The 13,435-nt window shown below is 47.5% G+C and overlaps 1 protein-coding gene across 5 annotated transcripts in view; it reads right to left on the bottom strand.

Annotated features, from left to right (window-relative positions):
• Positions 1-10,288, bottom strand: part of LOC101288356 (phospholipase A and acyltransferase 3) — a 28,325-nt gene extending 18,037 nt beyond the window's left edge. The window contains exons 1-2 of one of the 5 annotated variants that reach the window (XM_049713535.1): positions 10,147-10,288; positions 9,379-9,456 (exon numbers count right to left, since the gene is read on the bottom strand). In XM_049713535.1, coding sequence (XP_049569492.1) covers positions 9,379-9,456; positions 10,147-10,273 — 205 coding nt within the window. In that variant the 5' untranslated portion in view covers positions 10,274-10,288. Of the gene's footprint in view, positions 1-9,378; positions 9,457-9,734; positions 9,841-9,902; positions 10,058-10,118 lie in introns of those variants that run through there. The other 4 variants (XM_012538013.3, XM_012538018.3, XM_012538011.3 and 1 more) reach the window with 4 other exon arrangements.
• Between the last annotated feature and the right edge of the window lie 3,147 nt (positions 10,289-13,435).

The following is a 13,435-nucleotide window of genomic DNA, read 5'->3' as shown; positions in this document are numbered from 1 at the left end:
CAGAACATTCTGTGCATTGAAAACACACCACAAACTACCACGACCAACTGGAAGAAAATGACAGCTTTAATACATAAAGAGTTTTTATGAATCAATAAAAAATGTAAACACCGGGCTTCCCTGGTGGCGCAGTGGTTGAGAGTCCACCTGATGATGCAGGGGACACGGGTTCGTGCCCCGGTCCGGGAAGATCCCACATGCCGCGGAGCGGCTGGGCCCGTGAGCCATGGCCGCTGAGCCTGTGCGTCCGGAGCCTGTGCTCCGCAACGGGAGAGGCCGCAGCAGTGAGAGGCCCGCGTACCACCAAAAAAAAAAAAGTAAACACCAAAATAGAATAAAGTGGAGAAAGGGTATAATAAATAATTTTAAAAGGAGAAATACATATTACCACTAATACAAGAAAACACATTCTATCTCACTAGTAATCCAATTAAATTAAAAACTGGTTTTGGGGAAGATTAAAATACTAATACTAAATATAGGAAATGATGCAGGTAAGCAGGCACCCTCAGTCACTGCTGTTAGGAGTATAAATAAATACAACTTTTCTGAAGGTCAATTTGGCAATCTGTATCACTAACCTTAAAAATATTCATATCCTTTGACCCAATTTCTATTTATAGACCAGATCTTAAGGAAATAATCTGAAATGCCTATAAAAGATGTCACAAAGTCACATCTAATGGCAAAAAATCAGATACCTAAATATCCTACATAAAGAGATTAAATATTGCCATAATTATATACTAATATACAGTTATGTTTTAAAAGTTATATTTTAAAAGAATACCTAAGGACAAGAAATGTCTATAATATAATGATAAGTAAAAAAGCTTTACAATCAACGATAACTCAATTTTTTTAAAGTAAAAATTTAAAAAGCTTTACTCGAAATGGTATTTTTTTTAAACTTTGTTCAAAAAAGATAACCAACGCATGTTTTTTGAAAACTGTGGAAATACACCAAAACATAAACAGTGTTTATTACTAGGTGGTGAAACTTGGGGTATTAATTTTCTTTTTAATTCTGTTCTAGTTTTCCAAATGTGTAAATACATATATATTTGTTTCAGAATCAGAAAACAACGTAAGGCTTGACAGACATCAGTGTGTTCAATCTGGGGTGAGCCGTACAATTACTATTATGTAACAAAATAAATACACACAACAAAAAACTAGAAGGATGCATACCAGCATCCTACCCGAGATTCCCACCGGGGGCCGGGGCTAAGCGTGGTTATTGTGATTATGTTGCTCCCTTCTATTTTTCTGCATTTTCCAGCTTTTCTGCAACGAGCAGGAAAGTTTATAACCTGCTTCACAACACTGTTATGAAAATTTTTCAAACATTAGTTTGAATTTCCAAATGTTCAAAATTGAAAGCATTTTTCAGTTAAACATCTGTATACCCCACCACCTACATCTACTGTTAGGCTACTGAAGTGGCTGTATCACAAATACGTCCACCTACTCCGCACAAATTACAGGAGGGGAGGTTGCTGGCATGCGTGCAGAATCACCCTGCCCTTAACAAACGCCCTCCCCCGCCCCAGGGAAACGGTGTAACTGGTCAACGACACTCCTTGAGAATCCCTTCACATTGGGGATACCCACCTCTGCCTGAGAGGGTCAAGGAACTCCTTCATTTGCTCATTCATTCTACAGATGTTCACAGAGCCGGGCACCTGGGCCACGCCTGTGAACAAAGGCCGAGATACCTGACTTCACGGAGTCAGGTATCAGGTATTTTGTTCAGCATCAAGGAGAGAGACAGAATTTTTTTTAAATTTCTTTAAAGCCTTAGTAAATGAGTAAATCATCCAGAATAGTAGAAGAGATACCAAATAAAAACAAAAAGAAAGAAAGAAAAGGTAGGGCAGGGTTAAGGGGCTGGAGTGGGATGGGAAGGGGGAGGGGACTGCAATAGTAAAAGGGGGTCAGGGAAGGCAGAGAGTGGGCCCTGCAGATGTTGAGAAGACCCAGGCCGAGGCGACAGCCTGAGCAAAGGCCCCGGGTAGTAGTATGTTAGAGGAACAGCCCGGAGGCCAGCGTGGCTGGAGTGGAGTGGGGAGTGGAAGAGGGGAGGATGGAGGATGGAGAGAGAAGTTGATGGCTCAGACGAGATGGAGGGAGCAGGGGATGAGAAGTAATGCATTCTGGATTTCTTTGAAGGCAGAGCCAACAGGATTTGCTGTTGCGATGAGGTAAGGTGTGAAGAAAAGAGGCGTGAAACGTGACTTCAAGGTTTCGGGGAGGCTGAATGGGCAGGCTGCAGACACGGAGGGCACGCTGGGTTGAAATAGCCACCAGGTAGCCACCTGGAGAGGCAGGGAGGCAGCTGCATGCATGAGTCTGGAGGTCAGAAGAGGGGTCTGGGGTGAGGGTCACTGTCGATCTTTAGGAGAACAGCTCCTATTGGGAGCTGGAGGCAAAAGCCGGCTGAAATGGGTATAAGAGAGACTAGGAGAGGACCTCCTCCTAGAAAGGGAGCAGCTGAGATTTTGCCGCAGTCTTGAAAGATGACAGGGAGCATGTACATGGTAGACACAGAATTCAAACCCAAACCCTGCACTTTTGGTTTTTGTTTTGTTTGGCCACACCTCGTGGCATGTGGGATGTAAGTTCCCCCACCTGGGATCCAACCCATGCCCCCTGCAGTGGAAGCGCGGAGTCTTAACCACTGGACCACCAGGGAATTCCCCCAAATCCTTCACTCTTTTTTTTTCCCATATATATGGAATCTAAAAAAAAAAAAAATGTTTCTGAAGAACCTAAGGGCAGGACAGGAATAAAGACCCAGACATAGAGAATGGACTTTAGGACACAGGGAGGGGGAAGGGTAAGCTGGGACGAAGTGAGAGAGTGGCATGGACATACATACACTACCAAATGTAAAATAGCTAGCTAGTGGGAAGCAGCCGCATAGCACAGGGAGATCAGCTCGGTGCTTTGAAATCCTTCACTCTTAACCCTCACACTCTCCTGCAGTCAGAGGAGGCAGTGGGGAGGAAGCGGCCGGAAAGGGGAAATATGGAGACGGGGCAGACAGGAGCAAAAGCACAGCGGTGCGGGCGCCTCGGGGTGATCTTGCGGTTGGGTCAGAAGCAGGATCCCTGGGGCGGAACCCAGGCCTGGCAGTTTTGTAAGCTTCCAGGTGATTCTACTGTGCAGCCCAGAGAACCACAGGAGAGACGGGTTAGGCAGAGAAGGGCAGTCATACCTCACTTTGCAGGTGGGGAAACTGACACTAAGGGAATGAGGTCACTTAGGTCAGCCCGAAAGTAGCAAAGCAGGAACTTGAATCACAGCCTGATCCCCACCACAAGGAAAATCCGCCAGCCTTCTGGCAGATTTCACCATCTGCCCCTGCATGTTAATCCACATTCACTCCTGCAACTCTGATCCAGTGTGAGACCCTCAGCTGTGGGCACTGGACAGGACCAGATGGAAAAGTAAGGGCACTTCCAGAAGAATTTTCAACCCAAGGGTTGAAACAAAACAAAGAGAATGTTTTTCTTTATTTTTTGTTAATTTTACTTTGAATGGGGTACCTATATTTTTAGTTAATTTTACTTATTTATTTTTTTAACTATTTATTTATGTATTTATTTTGGCTGTGCCGGGACTTAGTTGCGGCACATGGGATCTTCGTTGTGGCAATGCAGACTCCTTAGTTTCAGCATGTGGACTCTTAGTTGTGGCATGCATGTGGGATCTAGTTCCCTGACCAGGGATCAAACCCCAACCCCTGCACTGGGAGCGTGGAGTCCTACCCACTGGACCACGAGGGAAGTCCCTAGAATGTTTTTCTTTCATTCAAGGCCGCTAAGGAAGCATTCCAATCGGCCTACACTCAGCTCCATTCAGCCTCCTCATCAGAAGTTTGCAATTTTTTTATTTTAATGAAATATTTCAGGCATACAAAAAATACAGAAAGTAGGCTAATGAGCATTACTGCTCTGCATTTAAATTAGGATGCATTTGGTTTTCAGAAACTGCATACTGATTACAGCCGTGGGCTCTGAAGCCAGACAGCCTGGGTTCAAATTCTGGCTCTGCTACTTACTAGCTGGATAGCCTTGGGCACGTTACCCAACTTCTCCCAGCCTCAGTTTCCTCAGCTCTAAGACGAGGATAATTACAGCACCTGATTCATGAGGTTGTCCTGCGGATCAAATAAATTAGCACCTATAAAACACTCAGCAAATACTACCTGGCACATAGGTAAACAGCAGTTTTTGCTGCCACTGTTCTTGGGGGTGCTTTTATTATTTTGGATTTGGGAAGGTCAGAGGCAGCTCCAGGAGTAGCTGGAGACACTATGGAGGATGTGAAACCCAGCCTGAGAGCAAGTTCTCCTTGTTCCCAAATCACACGCTCTGGTGAATGTAGAAATCCCCCAACTCACCCACTTCATTTCTGATACTCTGGGGAAAACATCTACAAGCATGTAATTCAAAAACCGGAAGTCCAGGGAGGGTGCTGAAAAGGGACTTTTCCAGCACAGAGTTGGGAGTTTTGATGCCAAGGCTTTAAAAAGAAAAGAAACCCCTGAGGAGCCCACCATCAATCCTGTCTATCTGAGGCTGCGTTGTCAGAAGCAGGGCCCAGGCCACCTGCAAGTGAAGCCCCTCTGCTCTATTGCTGTGTGACCTTCAAGAATCATTTAACCTCTCTGAGGTTCTCTGGTAAAACAGTGCCATTAAGATCCGTCCAGCAGTCTGTGTGAGGAATAAGTGAGATAATGGGGGTGAAAAGCTGCAAACCCCCTTAACGCTTATTAGAGGGTTGAGACCCTGTGCCCCAGGCTGGGTGGGTCCGGGGAACTCGAGGTGGGGGGCAGACTCCCCAGCCTCGGGCCCAGTGAGAAGGTAGAGGAGGGGTTAGGCTGACACATCACCTCTTCCCTTGCCAGCCTCCGGGAGAGGGACAGTGGCAACTCCAGTGGGTACCAGGTCCAGCCACAGCAACCCAAAGGTCATGTGTATCCTGGAAAAAGGAGGCAAAACTCATTCGCCCTCCCAGGCTCTTGACCTCCAAGCCTCAGACCTGTTCTACATGTGGAACCTCACCCCACGGGAACCAGGACTCCCCCTGAACTCATGTGGGAACCACCACCGCTGTCACCATGCACTCCTCGGGGTTTTCACAGGTTACCGGGAATCCTTACAGCAGCCAATTTCACTGACCAGAAAACAGCTCAGATGTAGGAAGTAACTGGCCCAAGAGAACTCCCTGAGAAGCAATGCCAGGATTACACTGAATCCTGAAGGTCTTCCTGAATCCAAAGGCCCAGTTCTTTTCACCACACCCAGTAATTCACACGAAGCTACTGACATCTGCTCAGCATCCCCATGGCGAGCTTTGCCTCCACATCACTGTGCTCTAGTCCTGCAATGCCCCTGACTGTTCACTGGCAAATTCCTACTCATCCCTCACGGCTCCACCTCCTCAGTGCCTCCCCCAGACTCCAGGGCAGAGAGTGTTTATCAGCCGCAGCCCCGTTTATCCGATGACTATAATTGTTGGGCTGAGCCCCTGGGAAGGAATGATCAGTTTCCCTGCCCAGCTCTCCAGCTGGACTGAGCAACCAGCCAGGCACATACAACATTCTCAGCAGAGGTCTGTGGGCAAGAGGGACACACTGCTTCCTCCTCAAGCCCCTCCCAGCCTCTGGCCCCGCCCCCTCCCTTTTGCACCTTAACTAGCCCCACAGAGATCTGTCAGATCATCAGGCAAACCTAGAGGGTCATAAAGAAGTCAATAAGCGAGTCTAGAGTCAGAGACCAGAGCAGGCCCATCGATTTCTGCATATCTGGAGCCTCAGATGCCCTTTGGAGCTTCACGTCCCCAGCAGCCGCTGCTCAACAAGCCACAGGTTTAAGGGCAGGGTGGGTGGAGAAGGGAAGGCAAAGCTCCTGGCCCACGAATTCTAAGTAAATTTAGAACATGGAGGGGAGGGAAATGGTCAGCGCTGGCCCTGACCAGGAGGACTCAGGGCTGGACTAAAGGGCTTGGAGAAACGTGGGCCCATATGGGAGACACACAGCCTCTCGGTCCCAGGGAGGTCCAGGCAGCTGCTTTAACAACAACTAACATTTGTCAAGCCCTAAGAGCCAGGCAGTGGCACACCCAGAGTGGGAGAGTGAGAGCCGAATCCTCTGGGTGCAGACAAATAGGGGAGAGTTGTCCATAGAGAATTTTAAAACCATGATAAGACACACCAAAAATCAGTCTGCTGTTTACTATCACCGTGTGCCAACACTTTTAAACAATATCAGTGATATTGGTCTAAGTTCTAACTCATGCACCTCCTGTTGAGAGTTAATAATATAGGGACTTCCCTGGTGGCGCAGTGGTTAAGAATCCGCCTGCCGATGCAGGGGACATGGGTTCAAGCCCTGGTCCAGGAAGATCCCACATACCGCAGAGCAACTAAGCCCGTGTGCCACAACTACTGAGACTGCGCTCTAGAGCCTCCGAGCCACAACTACTGAAGTCCACATGCCGCAACTACTGAGCCCATGTGCCACAACTACTGAAGCCCACACACCTAGAGCCCGTGCTCTGCAACAAGAGAAGCCACCGCAATGAGAAGCCCGCGCACCGCAGCAAAGAGTAGCCCCCACTCAACACAATTAGAGAAAGCCACGCGCAGCAACAAAGACCCAACGCAGCCATAAATAAATAAGTAAATAAATTTATTTAAAAAAAATAATATATATGTGAGCTTTAAATTAGCACCCTTTCATTTCTTATTCTTTCAGTCTTCTACATGGAAGTTTAATCAGAGAACACCCAGCTATACAGTCAACCCCCAACATACAGACTCAGCTACATGTGTCTGTTCCAACAGTAAGTTCTGAATGGCTCAGAATGGTTCAAGTTCACTTTCAGCACAGTTTGGGCCACCAACCCCTGTGATCCTACATTTTCCTGTGTTTAAACAGAAGACAAGAGTCTGCTCTCCCAGTGCCAGAAGAAAAGTGTTTGAAAGAGAAGTGTTTGAAAGTCTGGATCAACTTCACCAAGAACTAGACTCTCATTCTAAAGCAATGGATTAAATAAATGTCAAAGTTTACCATCATTCAGCCATTTTCTCTGATTTTTGCCAAGGAAGAAAAACTGGGGAGAATTTTGCCAAATAAGATAAAAACTTACAATGAATTTTCTGATGAATATGTTTCAGTGAAAATGTTTTAAATGTGGATATATTTAAAAGCCACTAGAATGAGGACTTCCCTGCTGGTCCAGGGTTAAGACTCCATGCTCCCAATGCAGGGGGCCCGGGTTAGACCCCTGGTCAGGGAACTAGATCCCACACGTGGCAACTAAGACCCGGCATAGCCAAATAAATGTTTTAAAAAATAATAATAAAAAATCAAAATAAAAACAAAGCCACTAGAATGGATAAACAACAAATGTCCTACTGTATAGCACAGGGACCTATATTCAATATCCTGTGATCAACTATAATGGAAAAGAATATGAAAAAGAATGTATATGTGTGTATAACTGAATCACTGTGCTGTACAGCAGAAATTCACACATTGTAGTCAACTATACTCCAATAAAATAAATTTAAAAAAAAAAATCAGGAATCCCTGGTGGTCCAGGGATTGGGACTCCACACTCGCACTGCCGAGGACCCAGTCCAATCCCTGGTCTGGGAATTAAGATCCCATAAGCCATGTGGTGTGGCCAAAAAAAAAAGAGAGAGCTCTCTAGAGATCAGCAAAAATAAATAAAACATAGAAGCCACCAGAATTAATTTTTTTAAGACATAGGCAGCGTTGCAATTTCTCCAATTTATTATGAAATGGGATTTTTATGAATTTCTGACAAACTTATCCTAATGTTTAAGGTTTTTCCAATTTGTATATCTGTTGTTTCATATGAGAGAAGCTTTTGAAATTAAAATTAATAAAAAGTGTCTTCTCGACATATACACACTACTATATATAAAATAGATAACTAATAAGGACCTACTGTGTAGCACAGGGAACTCTACTCAATACTCTGTAATGACCTATATAGGAAAAGAATCTAAACAGTGGATATATGTATATGTATAATTGATTCACTTTGCTGTACAGCAAAAAGTAACACAACATTGTGAATCAACTATACTTCAATAAAAAAATTTTTAATAACTAAATTTAAAAAGTGTTCTTCAACTGTGAATAAAGATAAATGGACAAATCTAGCTCTACTGAGTGTTGAACATGAATGTACAAAGAAGATCAATTTTGTCAAAGTCAAGGACAACTTTTCAGAAACTAAAGTTCCAAAACAGAAACTGTAATGGCATTATTATTCACTACTGTGACCAACCTATATGTAAGAATACGTTTTCTTCAAAAATACACTAATGCAATTAAAAGCTATTAACCCATTACTTCTATTTTTCTCTATAACACCTACTTTATTTTTCAGTTTTTATATTTTCACTGGCACGATTTCATATACAAAGCTCAACAGAAGAAACTTGACTGTGTTTCTTTTCTGGCCATTATTACTATTCATTTCATGATTATTACTGAAAATAATGTTGCTAGTTAACGGAGAGGATGTTTTCAAATGACCACTCCAGACATCAAATATTCCAGGTACACCCTAATACCAGGCACTGTGCTAAGCCCTTTACATGGATTAAATCATAATCATAATAACAATGAATTACAGTTGAGCACATAATACGTGTGTGAAGCACTGTTCTGAGCACTTCATAAGTATTAAGTCATATAATCCTCACTCTGGGGAAGAGAGTTGATTTGAAACTTGGTCAAAGTGCCACAGCTAGGTGCTCAGCAGGAACACGTTCCCGGGGCGAGTCTACCTCAAAAGCCGGGCTCAGAACCTCTCTGGAGCAGGTCCAGCTAGGCTGAAAGGAAGCATTGGCTAAGCACCTTTATGATTTCTGAACCATAGGAAAAGTGAGAGTTGGGAACTTGCTGGCAGGGCTGGTCATGAGGTGCATCAGCTGAGGCCGGAAGAATCACCTGTTGTCAGACCCAGGCTCGGGGGGCAGCAGGTGCAGCCCCAGACACTCAGCCCCAGGAGCCCACCCAGGTGTTCTGGTCTGACTCGGGAAGGCAGCACAGGACCTTGGCGGGGCAAATCTCTCCTTGCTGCCTCCCCGCTCCTGGGGGCCTGTTTCAGGCAGGGCGGCCTCCCAACCCGCCCACGCAGTTACTCACACTGAGACAACTCCAACGGATACCCACCGACGCGCATCTCACACCTGATGCCCACCGGCCAGTGGGGCAACCACATGTGGAGGCCACATCCTCAAGGACCCTCTCTCTCGTAAGTGATGACTCAGACCCACCGAAACACGGCCCCCACTCCCAGCCCACTCGCCCCCCCTCAACTTACCACGGGCGCGCGCATCTCCTTCGGTAATGGAGGCCCTCAATTTCACGCTGGAGTTGGCTTTATCAGCTGAGTAAACGCCTGAGGCAGCGGGAGAGCAGGGATTCATTGTCAGTAGCAGGAAACAGAGTCCCCAAGACCCCAGGGGACTGTGGCTTCTGGCGGGGGAGACCGTGCCCGGTTGGTCTCTAACCCCTCCGAGAACAACGGGCTCACTCCCTGCGAATTCCTCGCCGGCCCCCTCCCTGCCCCTGCACTTGGCCGTGAACGGATGAATCCCTTGCAGGGGCCAGGGAGGTACACCTGATACCGGAGAGCCGGGCGGCGCAGCGGCGGGGAGCGCGAGCCGTGTCACCTACCAGGGCGCGCTGCGCCCCCAGAGAGTCAGCGGGGCCGCCCTCGCGCCGGGCCCTCCGTCCCCGGCCGCTGCCCTCAGCGGCTCCCTAACTTGTTTACTCCCGCCTCACCCAAGCTCTCCATCCCCCACCACAGCCTGTAACACCTGAGAGCCCCCGCAAGCTTCTCACCCTTCCTCAAGTTCCGGGAAGTACCGCTCCCCCCACCTCGAGGACTTGGAATGCAGCGCGGCCTCCACTGAAAAGGGAACCGGCTAAATGGCCGCAGAGTCCAGGCCAGCGTGAGGTCAACTGGCCCCTCCCCGTGAGACTGACTAATTAGAGCCTCGCAGAGCTCCCTGCCCCGGCGACAGTGACAGCCTGCTCCAGCCTCTGGGGCAGACATACCAGACATACCAGGACGCTCCCCGCTCACCCCGAAGCCTCTCAGCACACCCTCCCCTGCGCGGAGGCGCCTCCAGAACCCAGCGCAGGGCCGCCGCCTCCTCACCTCGGCTACGCACGCGCTGCGGCCCGCTCAACTTAAGATCTTGTATACACATCACGCTGGAGTGTCATCAATCTGCTCACTTCCTCCACTCCAGTGGGCTTATACTGTAGTTTAAAACTACAATAGGCCCCCGTTATCCGCGGTTTCTTTTTCTGCAGTCCGCTGGGTAACAAACAAGGAGACAACACTGTGTGGATAAGCGGGTACTATCTTAACGGTTGCGTACTTCCTACGGTTTCAGACATCTGCTGGGGGCCTTGGAACGTATGCCCCTAGGAAAAGGGGGGACTACTGTATATTAAGCTTTAAAGCCATTTAAAGGCAAGGGCATACCAGAGAGAAAGTACTTTTAACTATTGGGTCTTAAGCCATTAGATAGCCCCAAAACCTGGCACCCACCTGGTACACAGCAGGTATTCCATGAATGAATGAATGGATCAATGAATCAATGAGTGAACGAGTGACCAAAGACAGGCCCTTCCTGTGCAGTGGTCTGTGACTCCTAAAGGGTAGAAGCAGCTCCTCTTCATCTCTATTTTCCTGCTCCGTCCCGCCGGCACTGAGCTCGGAATCAGGACGCATGGGCCAAATCCTGTCCCTGGCTACCTACAGGGTCCAGGGCACCCTTCCCTCTCTCAGCCTGTTTGTTCATCTGCCAGTGGAGGGGTGATGATATTGTACAATATATAAGATAATATAGGGTTTCCCTGGTGGCGCAGTGGTTGAGAGTCTGCCTGCCAATTCAGGGGACACGGGTTCGAGCCCTGGTCTGGGAAGATCCCACGTGCCACGGAGCAACTGGGCCCGTGAGCCACAAATACTGAGCTCTGTGCGTCTGGAGCCTGTGCTCCGCAGCAAGAGAGGCCGCGACAGTGAGAGGCCCACGCACCGCGATGAAGAGTGGCCCCCGCTCGCCACAACTAGAGAAAGCCCTCGCACAGAAACGAAGACCCAACAGAGCCAAAAATAAATAAATGAATAAGTAAATTTATAAAAAAAAAAAAAAGATAATATAAAAAAATACATTCCCCAAAGGGAAAGCAGCAGATGAAATGAGGCTTATGTCTGGCACGGGGCAAGTTCTTACTCGGGACCCGTTGGCTGTTGTTAACAGCAAGAAGGAACGTGCTCATCAACATCACGTTCCTCACCAGCTTCCCGGCAAGAGGCGCTGAAAATAAACACCAGAGCTTTATGTGTATTACTACTCACTCAACAAGTCGTTATGTGTATGGAGCAAGAGACTACCTGTAAGGCAGTCAAACCCAGGATGGAAAGGTTCGGCTTTGAGGAAACCACAGATTCTGCCTCTTCTTACTCTCTGCTTTCAGTATTGCCCAGATGTCACTTCCTTTACTTTCTTATTCTTCCTTCCTCCCTTCCTCCCTCCCCCCCCCCTTTTTTTTTTTTTTTCCTGTTGCTCTGCCAGGAAAAACAAAATAAAAAGAACACTGAGGGGCGGGGATGTCAAGGAAGTGATTTTGACCTTTCACACAGCTCTCAAAAGTGGAGCTGTGTAAGAAAACCCCCAAGAGAAGATACCATGTGATGCCACCACCATCCCCAGCAAGATAGTCTGCCCTTAAGCCCCATTCCAAGTCCAAAACAACGATTTGGGTGGAAAGCCAAGATCAAAACAGCCAGGATCAAACTGCTATCTGCCTACGAAGCCTCCAGTCTTTTCTGCAACCAGCTGTGGAGCCCCGTTACTCTTCTTGTGACAGGTGGAAAATATTACTTTTTAATTATTTGCAATCTCTCCATTCTCTGCCTTCTGATGGTTCTCCTCCTCCATGAGATCCATTGTCGTGCTGCCTCTGAGGAAGAAGTAACTGAGGAAGCGGGAGGAAACGGCACAAGGCTAAATGCCGAGCAGGCCTAAGAGACCCTGTGGGATCCTGAGCAGGTGGGGGGCAGGTACGAGTATCAAGGCCAGGCCAAGAGGAAAGGGAGGGGGTAGGAAGAGTGGGCAGCAAACCGCATCTAAGGGAGCAGAATCCACAGCGGGAGCATTTCACGATAACATGAGGGCTCTGACGCTTAACAGCAGCTCAAACCTGGAGCACCCCTCAGGGGAAAGGTGCTCCGTCGGCCAAGCGAATGCAGGCTTTTTACGTGTATCCAGGCCACTCTGGGCAGGCTTTGTGAATATACCAATTTTGACAGTTCGTCCTGGCTGGAAAAATCAGGCTTTTGTGAAAGGAAAGTGAAGTATAACTTCCTTGTGAATTGCCTATCTCTGCAACCCCTCAAACCCTACTGAAGAGGTGAGAATAAACCCCTCGAGAGGCCCTGAAGAGCTTCCACTGCATAAATGCGCATCACCACGTCTATTTCCCCTTAAAAGCACATGCCCGAGATGTTGCAGGCTCTCATTCCACTAGCTTGTTAAATGGCCAGTCTGGGGAACTGAAAACTGCAGTGGACATTCGTTTTTGTCCAGCAGTCTCTCATCTGGTGACTCCATGTAGTTCTGGTGGAGCCGCCAATCACAGTACCCCCATCACCCCGAGTAGGGACACATGTGACCTACATATGGCTGGCTATCATGCCCCAGCCCTCAGGTTAGGCAGTGGCCCTGGAAGGAGCATATGACCCAAGCCAGAGACCAGTCAGAATCTTTCTCTAGGATGGAGGTGTGTGTGTGTGTGTGTGTGTGTGTATATATATATATATATATACACATAAATACACATTTTTGAATAGGCAGTGGGTCAAAAAGCCTCTTTCCTCTGGGGACTTAAAAGAGATGATATAAGCCTGGAGCCATGTGTTCCTGCCCTCCCCGGCAGCATGGAGATCTATCTGCAAGAGCAAATAATGCAGCCACTGCATACAGGAGATAATAGTCCTGTTGACATTTGAGTTCTTCCAGGGCCTCATGCTAGCTTAACTTCTAGACAGCCAATTATAAGAAACTTTTTCATAGTTACAATTCTATTTTTTTAGTTATTAAGCTAGTTAGAGTTGGACTTATCTTTGGCAAACTGTTTACGGTCATCAAAGGCAACAATGCCAATGCACCAAAGACAAGCCACAGTTTGCTTGACGTCTCCCCCCCCACGACCACTTTTCCCACCCTGGTCCTTCCTTCCCCCCAGCCTACGCTGATGGAGGAATCATCACTCCCCATACTCTTCGTATCTCATCTACTTGTGAGTTTGCCCCTTCCCTACTAAACTGCGATGAACTCAGTGCAACACCCAGCCTGGCA

Source organism: Orcinus orca, chromosome 8 (genome assembly GCF_937001465.1).
Source record: "Orcinus orca chromosome 8, mOrcOrc1.1, whole genome shotgun sequence".
NCBI classification, from domain to species: Eukaryota; Metazoa; Chordata; class Mammalia; order Artiodactyla; family Delphinidae; genus Orcinus; species Orcinus orca.
This window is presented reverse-complemented; position numbering and strand designations above follow the sequence as displayed.